General features: G+C 40.4%; 1 protein-coding gene across 3 annotated transcripts in view; it reads left to right on the top strand.

Annotated features, from left to right (window-relative positions):
• The window catches only part of TMTC1 (transmembrane O-mannosyltransferase targeting cadherins 1), a 284,520-nt gene that overhangs the window by 197,164 nt on the left and 63,878 nt on the right, over positions 1-23,478 (top strand). For all 3 annotated transcript variants that reach the window (XM_019039302.4, XM_019039303.4, XM_055359438.2), the window contains 2 exons: positions 2,590-2,757; positions 13,937-14,050. In XM_019039302.4, the coding sequence (XP_018894847.3) occupies positions 2,590-2,757; positions 13,937-14,050 (282 nt within the window). The remainder of the gene's footprint in view (positions 1-2,589; positions 2,758-13,936; positions 14,051-23,478) is intronic.

Genomic DNA, 23,478 nt, shown 5'->3' on the forward strand with positions numbered 1-23,478 from the left:
CTTACAAGGGATGTGAAGGACCTCATCAAGGAGAACTACAAACCACTGCTCAATGAAATAAAAGAGGATACAAACAAATGGAAGAACATTCCATGCTCATGGGTAGGAAGAATCAATATCGTGAAAATGGCCATACTGCCCAAGGTAATTTATAGATTCAATGCCATTGCCATCAAGCTACCAATGACTTTCTTCACAGAATTGGAAAAAACTACTTTAAAGTTCATATGGAACCAAAAAGAGCCCACATTGCCCAGTCAGTCCTAAGCCAAAAGAACAAAGCTGGAGGCATCACGCTACCTGACTTCAAACTATACTACAAGGCTACAGTAACCAAAACAGCATTGTACTGGTACCAAAACAGAAATATAGACCAATGGAACAGAACGGAGCCTTCAAAAATAATGCTGCATATCTACAACTATCTGATCTTTGACAAACCTGACAAAAAGCAATGGGGAAAGGATTCCCTATTTAATAAATGGTGCTGGGAAAACTGGCTAGCCATATGTAGAAAGCTGAAACTGGATCCCTTCCTTACATCTTATACAAAAAATTAATTCAAGATGGATTAAAGACTTACATGTTAGACCTAAAACTATAAAAAAACCCTAGAAGAAAACCTAGGCAATACCATTCAGGACATAGGCATGGGCAAGGACTTCATGTCTAAAACACCAAAAGCAATGGCAACAAAGGCCAAAATAGACAAATGGGATCTAATTAAACTAAAGAGTTTCTGCACAGCAAAAGAAACTACCATCAGAGTAAACAGGCAACCTACAGAATGGGAGAAAATTTTTGCAACCTACTCATCTGACAAAGGGCTAATATCCAGAATCTACAATGAACTCAAACAAATTTACAAGAAAAAAACAAACAACCCCATCAAAAAGTGGGCAAAGGATATGAACAGATACTTCTCAAAAGAAGACATTTATGCAGCCAAAAAACACATGAAAAAATGCTCATCATCACTGGCCATCAGAGAAATGCAAATCAAAACCACAATGATATACCATCTCACACTAGTTAGAATGGCAATCATTAAAAAGTCAGGAAACAACAGGTGCTGGAGAGGATGTGGAGAAATAGGAACACTTTTACACTGTTGGTGGGACTGTCAACTAGTTCAACTATTGTGGAAGTCAGTGTGGTGATTCCTCAGGGATCTAGAATTAGAAATACCATTTGACCCAGCCATCCCATTACTGGGTATATACCCAAAGGATTATAAATCATGCTGCTATAAAGACACATGCACACATATGTTTATTGCAGCACTATTCACAATAGCAAAGACTTGGAACCAACCCAAATGTCCAACAATGATAGACTGGATTAAGAAAATATGGCACATATACACCATGGAATACTATGCAGCCATAAAAAATGGTGAGTTCATGTTCTTTGTAGGGACATGGATGAAGCTGGAAACCATCATTCTCAGCAAACTATCACAAGGACAAAAAACCAAACACCGCATGTTCTCACTCATAGGTGGGAATTGAACAATGAGAACACTTGGACACAGGAAGGGGAACATCACACTCTGGGGACTGTTGCGGGGTGGGGGAAGCGGGGCGGGCTAGCATTAGGAGATATACCTAATGCTAAATGACGAGTTAATGGGTGCAGCGCACCAGCATGGCACATGTATACATATGTAACTAACCTGCACATTGTGCACATGTACCCTAAAACTTAAAGTATAATAATAATAAAATTTAAAAAAAAGAAAAAAGAAAAAGTAAGAAAAAAAATAAAATAAAAATAGATTTCAACTAAAATACACACAGCATTAATGGGTACAAACTACAAGTTTATATTCTTCTGTGTCCAAGTGGCAGGCAGAAAGTATCTCTGTTGGTGCATAGATGATGTGAGGGACCATGTAGCACCAAGCCAAAGGCTTTTAGAGAGGTAATGCTGATATACAAAGTGCTACTCAGATAACATGTTAACCCTGTACCTACCGGTACAGCTAGGCATATCAATACATCTTGTCTGTGATGAGCTCCAAGTTGTGAGGATCAGGAGTCGGCCTGTGGGTAGATTTTCCAAAGTGTAAGGGCTTCAGCTGGCCCTGGAAACAGAGAACAGTGCTCCTTGGTGACCAGCATCCTTCCAGGACCTGACACAGAGCTTTCAGACACTCTCCCTACAAAGCTGTGGTGTGACCTGCTGCAGCATAAACTCCGAATTTAGGCACATAGTGCCAATAGAGTCATACAATGACAGTGACATGAGGGAGCTTGGGTCAGAGGAGCCATTCAGGACCCAAGAGCTTATATGTGGGACTTCTCATGATGCCTCAGCTGCTGAAATCCAGGGCACTTTAAGCCTACAAGATGACTCTATCATTCCCTACACTGAAGAAATAGCAAGAAATATTTCTACAAGAAATAGCAAACCTGCTAGTGCAGCACTTTAGAGAACTAACATGTTAATGTCCAAGGCAGGGGAGTTTCTATTTGTTTCTCTAGCACAGGACAAGCTTCATTTGAAAGTTAGTTTTGTAGGAGATAATTCTGGGGGGAAGCCATTGCACCCCCAAAGTAATCCCGTTCCTTCCCCCCTGTTTTCCAGCATGGGCTACTGCATCCTTTTTGTGCATGGACTGAGCAAGCTCTGCACTTGGCTGAATCGATGTGGGGCCACCACCCTGATTGTGTCCACTGTGTTGCTGCTGTTGCTTTTCTCTTGGAAAACTGTGAAACAGAATGAAATTTGGCTGTCAAGAGAGTCCCTATTCAGGTATGACTAGACAGATAAAAGTAAATATCTTCCTGTTTATTTCTTTGCTTACAAATTGTTTCCAAACAAATGAGGTAACATGGGCCTGGCAGTATTTACTAAGGAAAATTATCTTTAATAAAGTTTTAAATGGAAGATGTAATTTTATGTGGGGTTTTAACTTTAGATTTTTAAAATGATATATAAAACTTAACATGAGCTCTTTCTAAATGAATTTATGAAATTAAGGCTCCTGGGAAAGTTTTTGAGTCTGTGAATTCAGATGGAAACAGTTTTAATGATGAGCGGGGCTGTAAAATCAGCTATAAACAAAATGAAACCAAGAAGTGCATGTGAAAAGTGAGCACACAGCCAGAGGGAAGAGAAATGCAGTATCCTTCTTTCGAATATTCCAGCATGATACGCTGTGATCTGTGACCTAGTTGCTTTATTTTGAACATTAATTTTGAACATTCTTTGAGACTGCCATTCGTGATGCTGTGTTTCTGGGGCTTAGTCAGCCTCACTAAATGCCGCAGCCCTGGCGACCTTCGCCTGGCTCTCTTGGCACTGCTACACCTGACACCCAAACAATATTTGCCCAGTCTTCCAGGAATCCCCAGTCTGGGCCTCTTCCAAGCTTCTGTCCTGACTTATTACCTGATTGGTCAATTTAGTCACCATGATTTTTTTCTTGGTTTCCTGATTAACTGGTACCCAACACTTATTCTTTGGGGGCAAACAATTAAAGCAGAGCTAATATCACTTAAGAAAAGGGGAAACTGTTGGAAGAGGCTAGGAAAGCATACAGAATTAAGGGAAGTGAAGAACCCGGCACACCCAAGACAGGAAACAGGCATCTGGAAAATCCGTCTTGAGCACCCTCTCAGAAACAAACAGGTAAACTTAACACCAGTTTTTTGGATCTACACATCAAAGTCCTAGGAAAAGAAAGCTTTTTGGCTGAACTGAAGATTAGTCACATGCCTGCCCCTTGTCCCTAGCAAGGCACTGAGAGGACTGATCTGACCAAGAAGCCTCCTCTGAGTTCCATGGAGGGAGCTAGGGCAGGCGCCCCTTGGGGTTCCACCCAGACTTCTCAAAGTGAGGCAAGAGGGAAGTTCCCAGCAGGAAATCCAAGCACTGTAAGAAGGGGGAATAATCTCTGGGCTGCCAAATATGAATGAATGAGTGAAAGAACAAATAAGACAAAGGTTCACTGCACTCTTCTACTATTTTAAAATAATGTATTTGATTTTATTTGGCAATTTGACATTTTTTAAAATATAAAACAAAAAGTCAGTCTGGCATGCATGTCTTATTTTATTTATGTATTATTACATATTACATATCATTGTCATGATCGTCGTTATGATCATTTCAGTGGGTACTGTAGGGAGCTCAATGTAGAGTTTTTTGTGTGGATTTTTTTTAATGCATCTTTTTTTTTTCCACACAGATCTGCAAAATCACTCTTAGGTATCAGATTCTGTTAAGTCCCTGTCATACCCCTTTCTATTAAACACGATTCTCACAGACCACAACAGACTCATTCCTTCCTTCTGCCTCATGCTAACTAAGGTCATTCTGTAAACACAGGAGTATTTAAGTTCAGTAATATAACTTCCTCCGAGTCTCTGTTGGCATAGTTTTTTCTTCCTTTCTCTTTCAATAGTCAGAGCTTTTACGAGAATCTTTAAAAACAATTCTGCCCTGTGCTAAACCTTTTGCCTGAATAAAGGTACTAACAGTGGTTGTATTTTCTAATGATGTTGACTGCTTAATCAGAGCAACTTTGGGAATGGATTTTGGCAGACTTAGTACTCAAACCCTTTACAGCTGATGCCAAAGATGTAAAAAAAAAAAAAGAAAAAAAAAATAGCTGATTGACCTTGCATCCAGAAGCTTCTATTGTTTTAGATGGAAGTATGTAGTATCTTCACATCAATTGATTTCTAAAACACAACCATTCCACATTTGTGCTTAAAGAGATTTTGCAACTAAAGAGGCCTTTGGTGGTCCAATCAAATTTTGTGTAATGTGTAAATCAAAGCTATTGATATTTTCTAGAAATCTTTGCCTATTATCATTTATCTATGTCCTGAGAAAACTTTTAAGAATCTGAGACTTTAAAAGACTATTAAGACTGTTCTTTTTCCTTCAAGGCCAGAACAGATGTTTTTATGAATTCATTTGTGCTGAGTAATGTTCAGGTCAGTCAAACAAACATTTACTGAGAATCTATGAGGCACGTTAAGGTTAGTGGTTGGGTGCAGGGTATGGAGTTAGACTTTCTGGCTCTACTCCAAGTTCTGCCATTGAATAGCTGTGTGATCTTAGGCAAGTTACTTATCCACTCTGTGCTTTAATTTCTTCATTTTACAATGTAAAATACTCGTGTTTATCTCCTGAGTATAGTGTAAGAATAAAATAGTGTGTGAGAGATGCACAGGACAGTTTCTGGCATGTGGGAAACGCTGTGTAAGGTTTTCAGACTATTACTGTGCAGTGTGTTCTAGGATGAGAGAGAGAGAATGTGCACAGAGGAGCTGGGAATCTGCATGGGAGGCAGACACATGAACATATTTCATTATAATGTAGTGTTAAACCCAGAACACTAGATAAGTACAGGTAGGTGGGTAGGTGACTAAGACCAACTCAGGCTGTCAAGGATCATGCTCTTGTAGGTCTGAGCAGAGTATTAAAAGAGGAGAAAAACCTAAATTAGCCATAATGGCCCAAAACAGGAGCCAGCTGAGTTGAGTAAGAAAAATTTACAATAATTCTAGAGATGGTGATGCCCTTGGCAGAGACTCCATCTTCTCCTCTGTTCCAAACAATAAACCATAGACCATTCCTAAAACATATAGCCTCACTGAGGCCTCTCTAATTATGTGGGATGGTTTTGCCTGGCCAGTCCATGAGCAATCTTACAGAGTATCTTAAGATAGAACTTTGTGTTGGAGAAAATACAAATTTTGGTCACGCTCCAGCCTTTCCAGCTGAGGCATCCTTTCATACAAAAGATCCCACTGTGTGATGTATTTTTAGGAGATACAGATGCAGGGTTCCTACACAATTTTATTTTATTTTATTTATTCATTTATTTGTTTTTGAGACAAAGTCTCACTCTGTCACCCAGGCTGGAGTGTAGTGGCGTGATCATGGCTCACTGCAGCCTTGACCTCTCAGACTCAAGCGATCTTCTCACCTCAGCCTACCGAGGAGATGGGACTATAGGTGTGTGCCACCACACCCGGTTAATATTTTTTTACGTTTTGTAGAGAACAGTTATTACTGTGTTGCCCAGGCTGGTCTCTACTCCTTGGCCTCCCCAAGTGCTGGGATTACAGACATGGGCCAATGTGCCTGGTCAAAACTTTTTCTATCAGCAAGAACCTTACACACGAAAAGCACAAGAACCCAGCACTTGTGTATCATCAGAGGTGTGGACAGGGTAAATTGTCTAAGCTGAAATAACATTTACAGAAGCCAAGATTTGAACCCAAATCTGGTATAAAAATCAAAAGGTGCATAAACTTTGCCATTCCTATATTTTACATTGTGTTTTAACCTAAGCTAGCTCAAGTATAAGCAGAGAGAGAGATTTATGATCATAGCTGCAAGGCATATTTTCTTTAATTCTTACAGTAAGAAGCTGTTTTATGTGCTGAACTGGTAGGTGGATCACCACATAGCTCTGGTTGGGCCTAGTGACAGCCCAGAACCCTACATTTGTTTGGAGTAAATAAATACCATAATAACATAATTTGATTAGATTAAACCCTCTTCCCTTTCCTAATCTTCAAAATACCTAGAAAGGGACAAACATATTTCCTTTCGCATCCAGCTCAGGATCTCTCTAAATCCCATTCCTGAACTGTTTAAGTGATCCACGGACCAGCAATTAACATTTATGGCCTAGATCATCTTCCTACTCTGTAGGAAAAACAGTAGTTCTCTTTCCCCTTCTCTGAATTGCTGAGGCAGAGAATTCAGAATACCTCCCAGGGAAAAGAATATAAACCAGGTACTGACAGATTCTTTTGTAAAGGTCAGATAGCAAATATTTTAAGCTCTGCGGGTCATACAGTCTCTTTTGCAACTATTTAACTCTGATGTTGTCTTGGGGAAAAGACTAAAGACAAAATGTAAACACATGGACACATTCGTGGCCCATGGGCTGTAGTTTTGCTTGCCAATCATATAAACATTGTGATAGTGAAATTCTAATGTTACTTTGGTCTTATGGTACTGATTTGGTTAAGCATCAAATGTTGATCAACTTCAGGATTGATTCTGACCATTTACTGGCCGTGGCTGAAACATCTGCTCCACGATTTATTGGGTCTGTAACCTTACAGAAAGGTCTTAATCTCTCTGAGCTTCAGTTTCCTCATCTCTAATATGGGAGGCAGAGTAATACTACCTATTTGATAAGTTACAGCAAGGACTAAAGGAAATGATCCATGGAAACTGGTGCTTAGCCCAGCACTTGATTTAAAGTAAGCATTCCATAAGTACTGTCCATCCTGTGTGTGGCATTATAAAATCTCAGGTCAAGGCAGGGGTCAGAATTGAGGAGCATCACAAATTCTTCTTCCTTTCCTTTTTGCTAACCTCTGACTGAACACTACGAATATTTTTTTCATGTTTGTTCTGCAATCAGGAATTTGGGGATGGTCCTCCTGACCTATTGTCCAATGATGCCAACAAAACAAATTGATGTTCTAAAACCTTGGAGATACACCTGATTAAAGTAGCTTTTTTGTTATTTATCAAGTCTTCCACAATAAAAGGTGTGAGGGAGATACGTGAAATGCATGGATTTAAAATCCTGAGTTGAAAGGGAGATGTTTATTTATAATCACTGTTGTAATTATTAACAGGGTTTCGCGTTCGGCCATGTAATTTATGAATATTATATTTCTCTATGGAATAAATATGGGTAAAGCTGGATGTTTCCATGATAATAACTGGAAGTATGAAATTGGAGCATCAAAAAAGCAAACAGGGAGACTATTCCTGGAGGGAAGAGTGACCTGGCCAGTTAAGTTCCAGGGAAAGTGTTGCCTTTGCCTTGTTATTTTCCTTTTTTTCACAAACTGTTCATTGTGAAATGAGAGCCTAGAAAAACAGCAGAAAAATATCACAGAGAGAACATAAAGGTCAAAACCAACGATGGGAAAAAGCAGTGTGTTCTTAGGATTTTAGTGACTCCACCCACTTCTGCTTGCCTGTTAGGAACATTATTACTTCCTCTTACCATTATGAAACAATGCCCTGATCTCAGCAGAGACCATGTTTCCACAGACCCAATTGTCTATTCCTTGGGTGGGACATAAATTAGAATTACTGTGCTAATCACACAGAGAAAAGGATCAATTTCAATAAATATGCCAGTTGTATTCATTTCTATAATCACAGTTGCCTTCAAAACTTACTGCTACCATGCATTATTTAGTTCTAGACAGAAAAAGTCAGAAATTTTCCTTAATAGAAATTTGATTATTAAAGCCATTACTAATACGCTTACCTGGATTTTGCCAATGACTAAATTTATGTTGGATACTATCATTTGAAAAATTATATTAAAATCCTAGCAACCTGTCATACATTTTAGTTGCTTTTTAACATTCAAATAAGGAGATTTTATAAACCATAAAGGTATCATAAATGAAAGATAGTGTTAGTATTTTAGCACCCACCCCCGAAAAGAACTATCCACAATCTATACAGGAAATGCCTTTGGCTGTTGTAGAAATGCAATACTGTCACTTATGACTGGACCACTGATCCTCTCTAAGGCTTGGCTCTCTCTTGTGTAAAATGAGAGGAAGACAAAGGGAATGAAATGGTCACCAGGGATCCTTTGGGTCCTCCTATTCTGTGTTGTGTGAGGATTCTGATTCCGTGTACCATAGGAGTGACAAGTTCTTATTAGGCCATAAGGAGGATGTTTCCTTCTTGGCTACTGGATGCCTCTTAAAAGCAGAGGAAGGGACCCCATTCTAGTACATGAGAAGCATGAGTATTTTCCTTTGTCTGCAGCAAGTTTTGTTCAGAGAACAGGGCAAATGTAGATCTCTTCTCATCTCAGCCCCAAAGGAAGCCAGTTCAGAGATGTGGAACCCCGTCATCAAAGTTTAAGTGAGTGAACACAGAAGAGCTCTTTGTAAATGGTAAAGCACAAGATAGAAGCTGATCTCTGTTTTTAGCAAAACCTGGAGTTGGCTCCCCTAACAGGTTAATACATTGCCCTTCACTAGATATGCTAAAAAAGAAAAAAAATTAGCATCTGTACATTTAAAAACATACAACCTTCAGGCTATCTTATCAACCTCAGCTGGTGCCAACATTGGGCATTGCTGGTTCTCCTTAGGTATTCTCCATGCAGCCAGAATTTCATCAACACCATTTATGATATTGTTTATCCTTCTTTCAGACAGAAAATAAAATAGAGAAAAAGAAAAAGGAAGCAACCCTCTTTATTCCATGTTCTTTCTTTTTCCTTTTTTTAATTGTATAAAATTAAGGTGTACAACATGTTTTGATATGCATATCCACAGTGAAATGATTACTGCAGGTAAGCAATTTAACATATCCATTATCTTCCATAGTTACCTGTTTTTTCTTTTTTGTATTAATAGTAAGGGCACCTAAAATCTACCCTCTCTGCAGACTTAAAATATACAATACCATATTCTTAGCTATAGCCTCTTTTTGTACATGGGATCTCTAGACTTAGTCATCTACATAACTGCAAATTTGTACCCTTGGACCTATATCTCTTCATTTCCTCTCCTCGCCACACCTACTAACCATTCTATTCTCGTTTTCTCTGTGTTCAATTTCATTTATTAAGATTTCACATATAAGTAAGATCATGCAGTATTTTTCTTTCTGCGTCTGGCTTTACTTAGCATAGTGTCCCTCAGGTTCACTCATATTGTTGCAAATGGCAGTATCTCTTTTTTAAGGCTGAATCATATTTCATTGTATGTATATACCACAAATGATTTATCCATTCATCTTTCCATAGACACTCAGGTTGTTTCCATATCTTGACTATTGTGAATAAGGGGAAAGCTCCTTGACATTGGCCTTGGCTATGAATTTTTTGATACAACACTAAGAGCGCAGGCAGCAAAATCACAAATACACAAATGGGACTGCATCAAACTAAAAAACTTCCACACAGCAAAGGAAACAAGCAAAAAAGTGAAAAGACAGCCTGTGGATTGGGATGAAATATTTGCAAACTGTATATCCAATAAGGGGTTAATATCCAAAATATGTAAGCAACCCATACAACTAAATTGCAAAACAAACCCCACAACTAATCTGATTCAAAATGAGCAAAGGACCTGAATGACATCTTTGAAAAGAAGACAAGCAAATGGTCAACAGGTGTGTGAAAAGGTGCTCAGCATCACTAATCATCAGGGAAACGCAGATCAAAACCACGATGACATATTACCCCACAACTGTTAGGATGGCTATTGTCATAAACACAAGAGATAACAAGTGTTGGGGTGGATGTGGAGAAAAGGGAACCTTTGTACATTGTTGGTGGGAATGTACGTTGGTCCAGCCATTATGCAAAACAATATGGAGGGTCCTCAAGAAATTAAAAATAGAATTACCATGTGATCCAGCAGTCCTTCCTCGGGTATTTACCCAAAGGAAATGAAATCAGTATCTCAAAGAGATATCTGCACTCCCGTGTTCACTGTGGTGCGTTTTAAATCTCTGAAGCAGCTGTAAGTGTGGGGTCTGCTGCTTTCAGATGGTCTGTTTCTTTTGGCTGTTCTCTGGCTTCACAGATGCCCATCAGATCCCTCCTCTGGAGAGGTCCTCAAGCTCCCAGCCAGTGGATTTTAGTGGGGCAGTCTTTGCTCAGTTCTCAGGGGCTGTTATTTTAAAAAGCTCAACAAAAGTTGAGGTAGGGGTGGCGCCCGTATAAAACGAGGAAGTATGCCTTAACATACTTCCCCAATGGCTTTAACACATTGTATGGAATTCTCCTCTTAATCTGACCTTGAAATTAAAAATTAAATGTATATGTGTAATCTGAGAGAGTTAGTGCATTAAAGTACAACTGCCCAGAAACTAGGTTCTCATCCTGAAGTCCTTCCTCTCTCTCATCAGTTGTCTGCCTGTCTCATTTAATCCAAATAAGTTGCAGGAATTTTTTTCCAAATAGCCTTCAAATCCATCTATCTATATTTTATCATTCCCCCTGCCACCTTCCTTCAGGTGAGGGAACAGAAACTCTAGAACCAAACTCCTCGGGTCCAAGTCCCATCCCTACCGCTTGCTAGCTGTGTGATCTTGTGGACATTGTTTCTGAAGCAGCTACAAAGGATAAAACAATCCCTTCCTGCTCCCACCCCTCCTCGTATCATCTTCAAATTGTTGGTATCACCCCAGGCAGATGGGCCCCAGGGTAGATAAGCATCAGGCAGAAAGTAAACCCTGTAGGCACAGCCACTCAGAGGTATTTGGACAGCCTTATTCTTGCTGCTGGCCCTCCCTCTTGATTAAGAGCTTGGGCTTTGGTGATTGATATGGACTGAATGTTTGCATCCCTTCAAATTCATATATTGAAGCTGTAACCTCCAGTTTCACTGTATCTGGATATAGGGCCTGTGAGGAAGTGATGAGGGTTAGATGTGGTCACAAGGGTGAGGCCCTAATCCAGTAGGGGTGGTGCCCGTGTAAAACAAGGAAGAGGCACCAGAGCTTTCTCTGTCTGTGTGCACACACCGAGGAATGCCATATGGGTCATAGCTAGAATGTGACCATCTGCGAGGCAGGAAGAGAACCCTCATCAGAAACCGAATCAGCCATAACTTTGATCTTGAACTTCTAGCCTCCAGAATTGTGAGAAATAAATGTCAATAAATGTCTGTTGTTTAAGCCACCCAGTCTATGGGTTTTGTGTTTTGTTATGGCAGCCTGAGCTGAGCAGTACAGTGACCATTTAAACAAGATTTTTAATGTCTCTGAGAAAAGCCTCATTTTCTTATCTGTAGAATAATTATACCTGCATTTGAAAAAAAAAAAAAAACTGGCCTGGCTTAGTATAGGGAAAGCTTAATTTCCAACAAAACTTATTAGTAGGGAGGCCAGTCTATAGTGATCCTTTTTGTAATGATTTATTTTGGTAGACAATCTCAATTTAAAAAAAAAAAGCAGAAGGAAATCTATAAGCGAATGAATGAATGGAGGAAGGAAAAAACTGAATCGGCATGAACATGCAGGGCTATTCTCCAAAGAATCAGCCATCACCTTGTCCTGCCACCTGCCACCTCTGCTTCCTGGATGTCTCCCGAATCCTTCTGTTCCTCCCTATGGCCCCTGCTGAAATTCTGACTATTCTCTTTCTCTCATCTTCTCTCTGCTCCACTCCCATCCCCTCCCTTTCCCTCTCCTCTCCTCTCCTCTCTGAGGTTCCTCAGCAGTCCCCCAGGAGGTCTCCATGCACTGCAGCCAGAAGACTACTCAGTCCTTCTCTTTTGCTACCCTGTCCCTCACTTCTCTGTTGGAGACTTTGCACTGATTCTCTGCTGCTCTTCAGATAACCCCAAGAAGTCTCCGGTGTGACTCACAGGGCCCATTAGACTCTCTCCACGCTAAGACTTAGCATGATCCAGCCACTCTGAATTTCTTCCAGTCCCTCAAAAGCCCCATGCTCTGTTTTCTTCAGGTCCTCTGCATAGGACATCCTGCTGCCACTTCCTCCAGAGGCTAATTTCATTTCTTCTTATCCTTAAAGTCTCAGCTTCACCTTCACTGCCTTCTGGAAGCCTCCTCTTGATCCCATTCTGGGATAAGCATGCTGTGCTTCCTTGATACCCTGCTCACCTATTGTTACATGTCATTTTGTAATCCCCTCCTCCTACTTCTTCACCCTCATAAACTCCCTGAGGGCTGGGACTCTAACCATATTGTATCCCCAGCACCTGGCACAGTGTGTGGCACTGAAGGGACACTATGTAGATGATAAACAACTGTACCATTTACTTCAGCTTAGAGAAATGCTTGCAAACTGATTTCATCAAATGATCTCACTTCTGGAATTGATCCTTTTTAATGGTTCTGCTTGGGCCTGCATTAACTTTTGCCTTTTTTCCACCACTTTCATTCATACAGATTATGTGAGGGCCTGGCATGTCATAATCAACTCAAATAAGCCTGACTTTATCACCCTCCATTGTTGAGTAACTAAGGGCCTTTCTGAGTCCCCATGTATACTCCTAGATCTGGAATGTGTTTTCCTTTCAACACAGCACCCCCGAGTACTGTGCAATACCAAGGAGGAAGCAATGACCTTGTAGATGGGAGGGGAGCGAGAGAGAGTCTTTCACACTAACCAGTTGCATGGGTTTCCACATTGAAGGAAACAAGAATGGCAAGAAAGAATAAAGAGAAAGAAGACAGAGAATAGAGGACACTGCGTGTTACATCTCATGTTTTGTAGAGCAGGTTGTGGTTATGAGCTATTCTCATTTTATGAAAACCATTAAATCTTTTTTTTCCTCTGGTTCTTTATTGTGCACTCAGAGATCACTTAGGGTATTTCATCAAGTCTCCATGAAAAAGAAGGCTGCTCCAGAGACAGATGCAAAAGGTAGAAACGGCTGGCCCAATGCTGCAATTCTCCCTAGAAGGAAAAGCATTTGTAATCAGCCTCGGCAGGGCCTATCTGTGCAGCAGCCCCAGTGTGGGTGCATCTGCTCCCTGCACCATAAATTAGGAAAGCCAGATTGGCTTGTTAATTGCAAGGTTGTGTCTCATGTTGTACAATGTGCTCTCAGGTATACCATTGGACCCTCCTATGCTCCCAAAAAAAAAGCCTCAGGAAGAGCGACAGAGCCTTACCCAGACTCCAGCTGGGTCTCTGGCACAACAAAGGTCCTATGTTATATGCTAAGGGCATTTTGTTCATACACAGTTAGCATGCTTGTTCAGCTATACATAACACTATACTGCCTCCATTGTTTTCTATAGAAAGCAACGTTTAGTAAATTATATAATTTGTAAATTTTGGAAGCCTTGTTGTAGGCTACAATGCCTTGTTTTAGAATACAATGGACATTTCAAATACAGGTTCATGAAACTGAGTAAAACGTAAAGGAATCTGACAATAATATTCTTTGTTAAATAATTCTTTTTAAAAATTTGTTCATTTTAGGTCTGGAGTTCAAACTCTGCCCCACAATGCCAAGGTTCACTACAACTATGCCAATTTCCTGAAGGACCAAGGTCGGAACAAGGAAGCGATCTACCACTACAGAACAGCTCTCAAGTAAGCGCCACACAGGGAGGGTGTTGGCCTTGGTGCTTTAAAGACCATTGTTTATTTCACTTGGCCCTCCCAGTATATGGAGAGGGAGTTTGTTTGTTTCTCTTGACAGTAAACTGATCCTTGGAGGTGGGGTAGCTCTTGGACTCTGAGTCTTTTAGCTCAGTGTTCAAGTCTGCTATTAATGCAATAACTCTACCTTGCGTGTAAGTCTTGGGTGTTTTCTTGTGAAACTTTTCATTGCTATACATTACACGATGAACTGACAGTTCAATATATACGTGCAAACAAGAGTTGGTTGTCAAAAACATATTGGTAAGTCCTCATGATATTTATTGCAATGAATTTTAATGGTATGCATATAGAAAGCCCTAGACATGCCATGCCTGAAAGTATTTCCATGAAGACATTTGAGTATAGAAATTAAATGCCCTGAAAGTTGTATTAAATAGAAAAAAAATGATAAGACAATTGATTACCATGTTGGGGATATGTTAATTGTGTGTGTGTGTGTGTGTGTGTGTGTATGTGTGTGTGTATTAACATTCTCCTTATAGTCTTCCAATGGAAGAGAGAATACTGTACATATCCTTAGATATGGCTTCAAGAGAAACTAAAAATTTAAGTTCTGCCTTACTAGCAGCAATCTGCTAGTATCAGAAACGGAAGTACCCAACTAGCCAGTTGGAAGTACCCAACCAGCCAGTTATAGTTGCTGGTAGGGTACTTCCACTTCAGGTACTCTTTTGAATTGCAGCTCTGACTTTCAAGATGGTTTTCTGTGAAACACCCCAGATAATACATGTACTTAACCTTCAACACATGGAGACATAATAACTAAATATAGCCTGGCAATCTCCAGTTGTAGGCAAAATAAAGCAAGGTTAATCCTCTCTTTTATTAAATACTATGATGCTCACAGAAGCCTTTGAAGAGGTTTTCATGCCTCCACAGATTGGTTGCCTACATTTGGTTGAATTTTCTGAAACGGTTTCACTTTGGGATATGCTTAAAGTACGTCTACCAACCAAATCATGCATTTCACTAAAGTGTCTACTAGGATTGTCTCAAGGCTTATTTTGATAGTGTCATTGTTACATTTACACAAGAATATTGCTTATCAATCAAAATCTTTTAGACTTTAGGACCTGTTACTTAATGTTTAATATGGCAAATATGGCAGAAGTTGGTTTTGTTTTTGTGTGTGTGTTTTGGCGGGGGGGGGGGGGGTTCTGTTTTTTTTGTTTTGTTTTGTTTTGTTTTGTTTTGTTTTGAGACGGAGTCTCGCTCTGTCACCCAGGCTGGAGTGCAGTGGCACGATCTTGGTTCATTGAAACCTCTACCTCTAAGGTTCAAGTGATTCTCCTGCCTCAGCCTCCCAAGTAGCTGGGATTACAGGCATCACCATCATGGTCGTCTAATTTTTGTATTTTTAGCAGAGACCAGGTTTCACCATGTTGACCAGGCTGGCCTTGAACTCCTGACCTCAAGTGATCCACCCACCTCAGCCTCCCAAAGTGCTGAGATTACAGGCGTGAGCCACCACACCCGGCCTAATATGGCAGAAGTTTTAAACCGTAGATATCAAGTTTGCTATCAAATATTTTCCCAAATATTACAAGAAATATAAGTTCCAGAGGAATAATTGTGTCAAAGCTTTTTGTTGAAGAAGTTTTATATTACAGAATAGAAGATCATTTTTAAGATTTAATCAAGAATTCTATTCTTTTATTGGAAGACAGTTTCCAAAATGTTCATAATGCTTATCTCTGGCGGGTAAGATTATAGATTGATTTTTTCCTTTATAATTGTTTGTGTGTTCCAGGTGTTCCACAATGAACATCTATTCCTTTTGCAATGAGGAAATGTCATTTTTTAAAAGGCATATTCCTTCAAAGGTACATATAAAGTATACTTGGGCTTTAATAATTAATTAATATTTATCAATTTTAGATGGCATTCTTGAAGGGAGAAAAAGGGCAGTAAGTTTGCCTGAAACTTACATGGTTGGTAGGAAATGTATCAGTATCTTTTTAATTGGTTTTATTATAACAGACTATTTTCTGTCAAGTTCAAAAAGAAAAGTAAGGCAGACCCTCAAGCATAACTTGGAGCAAAGGTATAAATTAAACAAAATTCTCTGGCAGTTGATTTTACAGAATTATAGTAGCTGGTTGGGTACTTCCGTTTCTTTGCTGTGAAACAATACAAATAGATGTTTGCTTCAGCAACTGTGCTTCTGGAAGAAATATGTCCCTTGAGACATGGGGAAAAACAATTAAAGCTATAAATATATTACATATAGTAATTAGTGAAACAGTTTATGCTTTCAGACTAGATTCAAAATACTTCTGGTTAAAAATATCATTTTTGTGTGGATACCTCTGTGGTGAATTTTCAACGGATGTGGGTATTTTTGTTGTTGTTGTTGTTTTTTAAGAAATAGATTGTCACTCTTTGTGTTAGAGGGAAAAGGAAAATACCAGAGCTATTCATCATTTTGATGATTATTTATCCTTGGTAACTGGAAGATTGCCTTTATTTTGATGTTGCTATTTCTTTGTGGAAGTTGCTGAGACAGGGATTCCTCTCCCTCCCAGCTGCTCCACCTCTACTTCAACTTTAGAGTATCTGATGTTTTTCATATTTGCACACAGCAAGAAAGAGAGTGATTAGGGAAATGCAAGGTTAAAGGCGCTATTATCTGAAATCAATTCCAGCAATTATCCATTACTGTTGTAATGACTGAATAGATCTCAAAGGCAATGGTGAAATTAATCATAAGGGCTGTACCTATACCAGTCTCTTTTTGGCTGGCTTACAATGCTAAAAATAGCACTATAATAAGTTAGTAATTATGTATGACATGAATATTCTGCTTCTTTTAAATTTTTTTATTTTTTGAATAATGCAGAAGTCACTGACTTCTCCTTCCTCTTTACATCATTTATAATATTTCTGTAGTATAAGGGAAATCTCCCCTGGAAAATATTGCATCTAAGGTCACGTATTCAGTTTAAGATTCAAATCATCAAAGAAAAATGTCAAAACCCTTTTCTTAAATCCTCAACAAACATCAAGTGTTAGCTTTGCTTTGCTGTGAGGGGCAGCTCTCACATTTATAACTCCTGCAGTAATAATAAAGCTTGGGATTATCTATGTTGGAGATTCAGAAAAACACTGACAGATCTGCCATAGACCTCCAGAGCTCTCTGACTGTTCGGTTACCCTGGAGAAGGTTTCTAACATTCTACCTTGTGTGATGGGAGTAGAAAGTCCAGAGACCACCCAACAAGTCAGCCCTTCCTACACAAAAACTCCCAAGAAATGCCTCAGCTAATAAGCCCCGAAAGAGAAATAGTGATTCTCCCTGAATAAAGTCAAGATATTGATGTGTACTTGGCCATGTGTGTACTTTGTCAAATACCTTAAAAAGTCAGTTAAAAGTGGAGAATCATAAAACAAATTAAGCACACGCTTGAGTATTTTATTTTACCCTGAAATTTCAAATGTACATCCATTCACCAATCTTCTGATGTCAAATCAAATCCTTCTCTTTAAGTAAGAATCTTCTGATTAGAATCTGCAAAAGCACCTCCATAATTCATTGCTATGAGTCTCAGTTTTGATATTTAAAACTGGAATGAAAATTTAAAGAGATTTGCAATGTAATTTGAGTAGACTGAGATTTTTCTGATTTTTCTCCTCCAGTCTTTTACAATTATTTCACTCACATCTAATTCAACAGTGATTTTTTTGAACTTCTTTCCTTTTTGAGCATTTTCAGAGCATTTACTTATTTTCCATAGAAATAATTCCTCTTCACACTTAAATTTTATCGCTTTGCAAGACCAGGCTCTTTTCTCCCGGTGTAACTAAATTTTGTATTGTGCTTTTAATGCTCCTATACAAAAGAAATCTCCGCTCACTATTTAATTGCCTAACACATGGGAAGGGGTAGAACTAAAATCTTTCTGATTAGAATGTTTAATGCATAACATAGAGACTTGTTATGATAATAGTGCCTACTGATATAATTCTTTGTATTCCCTCCCATATGGATCACAGGAACTTTGTAAGGACATTGCATTAGGCTGCAGTACATGTATGTGGAAAAAGAAAGTAATAAAGGATTGAGTACTGAAGAGACACCACATCATTAGAGTCTAAAGAAATCTAACCATGTCTGATTAACCAGTGTTTGCTGATGTCTTGAGTATATCAGTAAGACTACTTTATTATAATTCCTTTTAATAATGCCGTTTGTAAAACCATTTTCTGTCACGTTCAAACAGAAGAAATAAGGCAGATCCTAAGGCACAGCTTGGGGTGAAGTTTGAACATGTTTTAAAAATCAGGAGTCAATGAGTATTTTAAAAAGTCCTTCACACAGCCTATTTTAAGTGAACGTTTAAGATAACTCTCTCATGACTACAGGTGGACTTGGATACCAGCTGCCATGTATTTCTGGGAGGAATTAAAATCTCAATACCATTTGTTAGCCAGATTTAACAGGTGGAGATGTGTTCTTCAGCTGATATGGTATTTTCATGTATAAAAGCTCAAATGTGCTTTCTAATATCACAAGTAGACACGAAATTATTTTTGTTGCTTCTTGTTGATGAAATTACATTCTCACTATATATATGCTGTGTTAATTAAATCTGGCAGTTTTATTCATGAGCTCAGGAAATTAAACATTATTTCATTTAGAAAAAAAAACTGAATTTAAGTCACATTGTGGCCATACTTATGAACTGAATTTCAAAATGAAATCTCCATAATGTATTTTCAGAAAAGTTTCACTTTCTCTGGCTATCTTAGACCACTTTTTCATTTTAAAAACTCTCTTATGCATGGTTCCCCAGAAAACAGAATCCAAGGCAAAGATTTGCAAGCAGGAAGTTTATTAAGGAGCACCCTCGGGAACACCAGGGCAGCAGAAGAAAGGAGATGTTGAGTAGAATGCAGTTCCAACTGAGGCCTCAGCTGATCCCATGGGGAGCTCTGGAACTGGGATGTCCCCTTAGAGGTGTCGTGAATGGAGGCAAGAGATTTACTTTTAAACCCCGCTTTCAACCAATCGCTGCATCCAGGACGGGAGTCTAGCCTTGGGGAGGCAACTCCCTGAGGCTGAGAGCAATTCCCAGAGAGGAGGTGGACTCTGAGCTGCCAGCAGCCAACACTCCTAGCAGCCGGGAGAATATGCATTTCAGCCTTGAAGGGGAACTTTACACCAGCTGTGATTTCTTGTATAAGTAAATATGGCAGGTTTAGCAAAATGGGGTTGAGATTTTCTGTTAAAAATGAGAATAGGGATGCTGCCTACCTCATAGGGTTGGAGGATTACAAGATAATTCATATAAAAGACTTAAAGCAATATCCTTAAGCAATGAGGGCAATGACACCCTCAGTAAATATGACTAACACACACAGAATCTGACCACCTCCTTCCACCTCCACTGTCCCCTCCACCTCTCACCTAGACTGCAGCAATATGCTCCTAACTGGTGTTGTGGTTTTCACCTTTGCCCTGCTTTCCTTCAGTCTGTTCTCAATATAGCAGCCCCAGGGATCTTCAGTGGGGTGGCCCAGCACTTGTGGAGGTCGAGATGGGTGGATTACATGAGGTCAGGAGTTCAAGACCAGCCCCGCTGGAGCCCCACTCACAGCAGTCTGGAGCTTAGAAGGCTCCAGCCACCCCACCTCACTTATGGGGAAAGTGGGAGGCCCTGCAGCAGCCTCCATGCTCGCCGTGCACCACCTGCCCCCTTACTTCCCCTGACCCACCTCCTGCTATTCTTCTTGCTTACTTGGCTCCAGACACACTGGGCTGCAGGCACTACATGCCAGCCACATCACCTTCCTGTTTCAGGGGTTCTGCGTTCTGTTCTTTCCTCCTAGAACCCTTTCCCCCTTACCTCAATGGCTGCCTCCCTCACACCCTTCAGCACTCCTCGTATGTGTCATCGGCTTCTCCGTGAGGCCTCCCTGGGCCACCCCACTGAAGACCACAAGCACCACCAGCATCCCCTGTTCCCCCTCTTTGCTTCATTTTTCTCCATTTATCACCCTCCGCTCTACTCACCTATCGTTTTGTTAATTGTGTGTCCCTCCTCTACCCAGTAAACTGCATGAAAGCAGAAATCTTTGTCCTTATCCCCAGCATGAAGGAGAGTGCCAGGAACATGGCACTGAGTAAATATTTGTTGAATGGAACAATGCTACATGTAAACTTCTTTATACTGTGGTTTTTTTGTGTGTTTGTTTTTTGAGACGGAGTCTCGCTCCTGTTGCCCAAGCTGGAGTGCAGTAGTGCGATCTCCGCTCACTGTGGCCTCTGCCTCCTGGGTACAAGAGATTCTCTTGCCTCAGCCTCCCAAGTAACTGGGATTACAGGCACCTGCCACCACGCCTGGCTAATTTTGGAATTTTTAGTAGAGGCGGGGTTTCACCATGTTGGCCAGGCTGGTCTTGAACTCCTGACCTCATGTGATCCACCCATCTTGACCTCCCAAAGTGCTGGGGTTACAGGCGTGAGCCACTTCACCCGGCCTTATACTGTGTTTTTAAAGTATGTGAATTACCTAGAATGTTTTAAAAGGTAACTGAGGTATAATGTAAAACCTAAATGTCGTCAATAGCAGAAGATCCTAAATTACTTCTATCTTTTCCTCTTCCTGGGTGCTAGATTGGCAAGGGGTAGACTTGTGATGGATAATTTCATGTCAGCTTGGATGGGCCATGATACCCAGATATTTGGTAAAACATTATTCTAGATGTTCCTACAAAGGTGCTTCTTGGATGAGATTAACATTTAAATCAGTAGACTTTGAGTAAAGCAGATTATCCTCCAGAATGTGGGTGGGCCTCATCCATCCCGTTGAAGGACTTAACAGAAAAAGACAGACTTCCCTGGAAGGAGAGGAAATCCTGCCCACAGACTGCCTTCTGGATTCTAACTGCAGCTCCTCCCTGGGTCCCCAGCCTGCCGCCTACCCTGCAGATTTTGGACTTGCCAGCCCCCACAATCATGAGAGCCAGTTCCTTAGGATAAGTGTCTCCCTAAATGTAAATATACACATCCTGTTACTTCTGTTTCTCTGGAGAACCCTGATTAATTCAGATTTTCCTCTTTTACTACCCTGCTCATTTTTCACGCCTAAGGCTGATCTCTTCTTTTCTGCTCAAGGTTCCATAATTTCCAGTTTCTCAGAGCTTATTTATAATCCTCTGTTTAAATCCTTTGCTTCCTCCCCTTCACCTGGCACTTTCCCATTAATATTTAAATATTCTCTAGTTGCTCCTACCATCAAACAAACAAACAAACGAACCGAGCCTGTCTGTATCTCTTGTTTTCCTCCTCCTGCCATTCATCTGTGTGCTTCCTTATCTGCTTCCTACCTTTTAAGTGTCAAAATTTCCCAGGAAGTTGCAATGTCTTCCTTATTTTCTCTCATTACTCAACTACATTCTGGCATCAGCTCCCTCCCCACATGTGAAACTGCTCTCCCCAAGTCACCAGCTACCTCCATGCAGATAATTCCAATGGACCATGCTTGGGCATCAAATTACCTAACTCTCCGCAGCATTTGACTTTGTTGACCACTCCCTCCTCCTTAAAGTAATTCTTTTTTAGCATCTGTGACACCATGCTCTCTTGCTTTTTCTGCTCCTTCTTTAGATTGTCCTGCCTCCACCAACCCTTAATGGAAGAGTTCTCAGGACCCTCTCCTCCTTCCCTACATCTTGTTCTCTTCTCAATCTTTGCTTTTTAAGGGGTTCCTTCAGTCCCAAAGGCTTGTTAGCATCTGTGTATATGCTGGTTGACCCTCAAATCTATGACTCTACCATTATCTTTCCCCTGATGATCAGAGCCATCTACCCAGCTGGACATTTTCACAAATTGCCCTCTGCACCTCAAACTTGAGGTCATCTTCTCCCCAAAACTAGCTCCTTGTCCTTTATTTTCCTCCTTTCCATTCTCTGCTTCAGCCAGAATAAAATCCTTTCAGTTTCTCAAGTTCTGTTTGGTTTTGGTTTCTCTCCTTGGAACCCTTTCCTTCCTCTTCCTGCTCTTACCCCTCCCTCGCACTCCCAGTCCCCTTTATTGCTGCCCCTCCCAGTAAAGCATTGTCTCTCCTGGAAAAACCTTGATGAATGTCTCAGGCACCTCTCATTTGCCCTCCTCCTGTATGCTCCTGTCAGCTCCAGCTCAGCTTTACTGCTCTGTCTGCTCTCCTTACAGTGCATTAGAGTCCATTGGTTTTCCTGTTTCTCTTCTACCACAGGGCGCTCTTGAGGGCAAGGACAGCTTTCTCTTTAATGCTGTGTGCCCTTAGCAAACGGTCTGGCACACTGTACATGCTTTATACATGCTTGTGAAAACGAAGTCTGGACGAACATAATGCATAAAATCTCGATCACAGGGCTCTTAGAGTCAGAGGACAACTCCATAAGGACAAACAGTGTTTCTCAATGGCAGAGCTCTTGATATTTTGCAGAACAACTTTTCTTTGTGCAGAACTGTCCTATGCATTGCAAGATGTTTCACACCCCTAGCTCCTGCCCATTATATATCAGGAGTAATACCCAGTTCCTGCAGTGGGTATTCAAAACGTACCCACTCTCCTCCCCACTCCTCATGATCTCCTTACTTGGCAGTTATTAATTAGGAATATGAACATCCTTCTCCTGCCCACCATTGTCTCTTCTCTGAGATAATCCATCAACCAGAGTGCACTCATGCTAGGAAGTGTTAGTGCAACAAGGATCCCAGGTGCACATTGATCTGTCACACAGAAACCACACAGGACTTTGAATGTCCTTATAACCTTGGATATAGCTTTTTCAATTACACGTGTCTGGAATTCCATTTGGTCTTGAGCATATTGGAAAAACTTGGAGAAAATTGCTCTGGTGCCTCTGGGGATCATTTGCTTCAGATGATGAAGGATTGACAGGCTTTGGAGGGAGTGCTGGACAAAGAACATTCCTACATTCTTAAAATGGAGAGGGTTACTTGCCCTTCACATCTGAGAACTCTCAGTATAGGAGAAACAGATGGACACAGAATGACTTGAGTGTTCACTAGGTTAGTGATGAAGAAATAATGCGTATAATTTTGACTGATGGGAGCAAGTTGAAAGCTATCAGCAACAGTGAAGAGTGTGATTTTTCAGAGGATGAAAAATCCATGTGAGGAAGGAGAACTGGCTGCTTCAGCCTGGCATGGGTTCATTAGGGCTACAGAGGGAGCCAGTCAAACCACCCAGAGGTCCTGCAGCTGACCCCAAAATATTAAATGTATGTAGTGTAACAGGTGTGGTGATGGATATTTTTATACCCACCATCTCATTTGTTCATGTAGAAGCCCATTTATTCACAGAGAAGGTCAGTATGTTATTAAGCTTACGTTTTTAAAGAAAGCC

This window comes from Gorilla gorilla, chromosome 10 (assembly GCF_029281585.2).
Source record: "Gorilla gorilla gorilla isolate KB3781 chromosome 10, NHGRI_mGorGor1-v2.1_pri, whole genome shotgun sequence".
Lineage (NCBI taxonomy): Eukaryota > Metazoa > Chordata > Mammalia > Primates > Hominidae > Gorilla > Gorilla gorilla.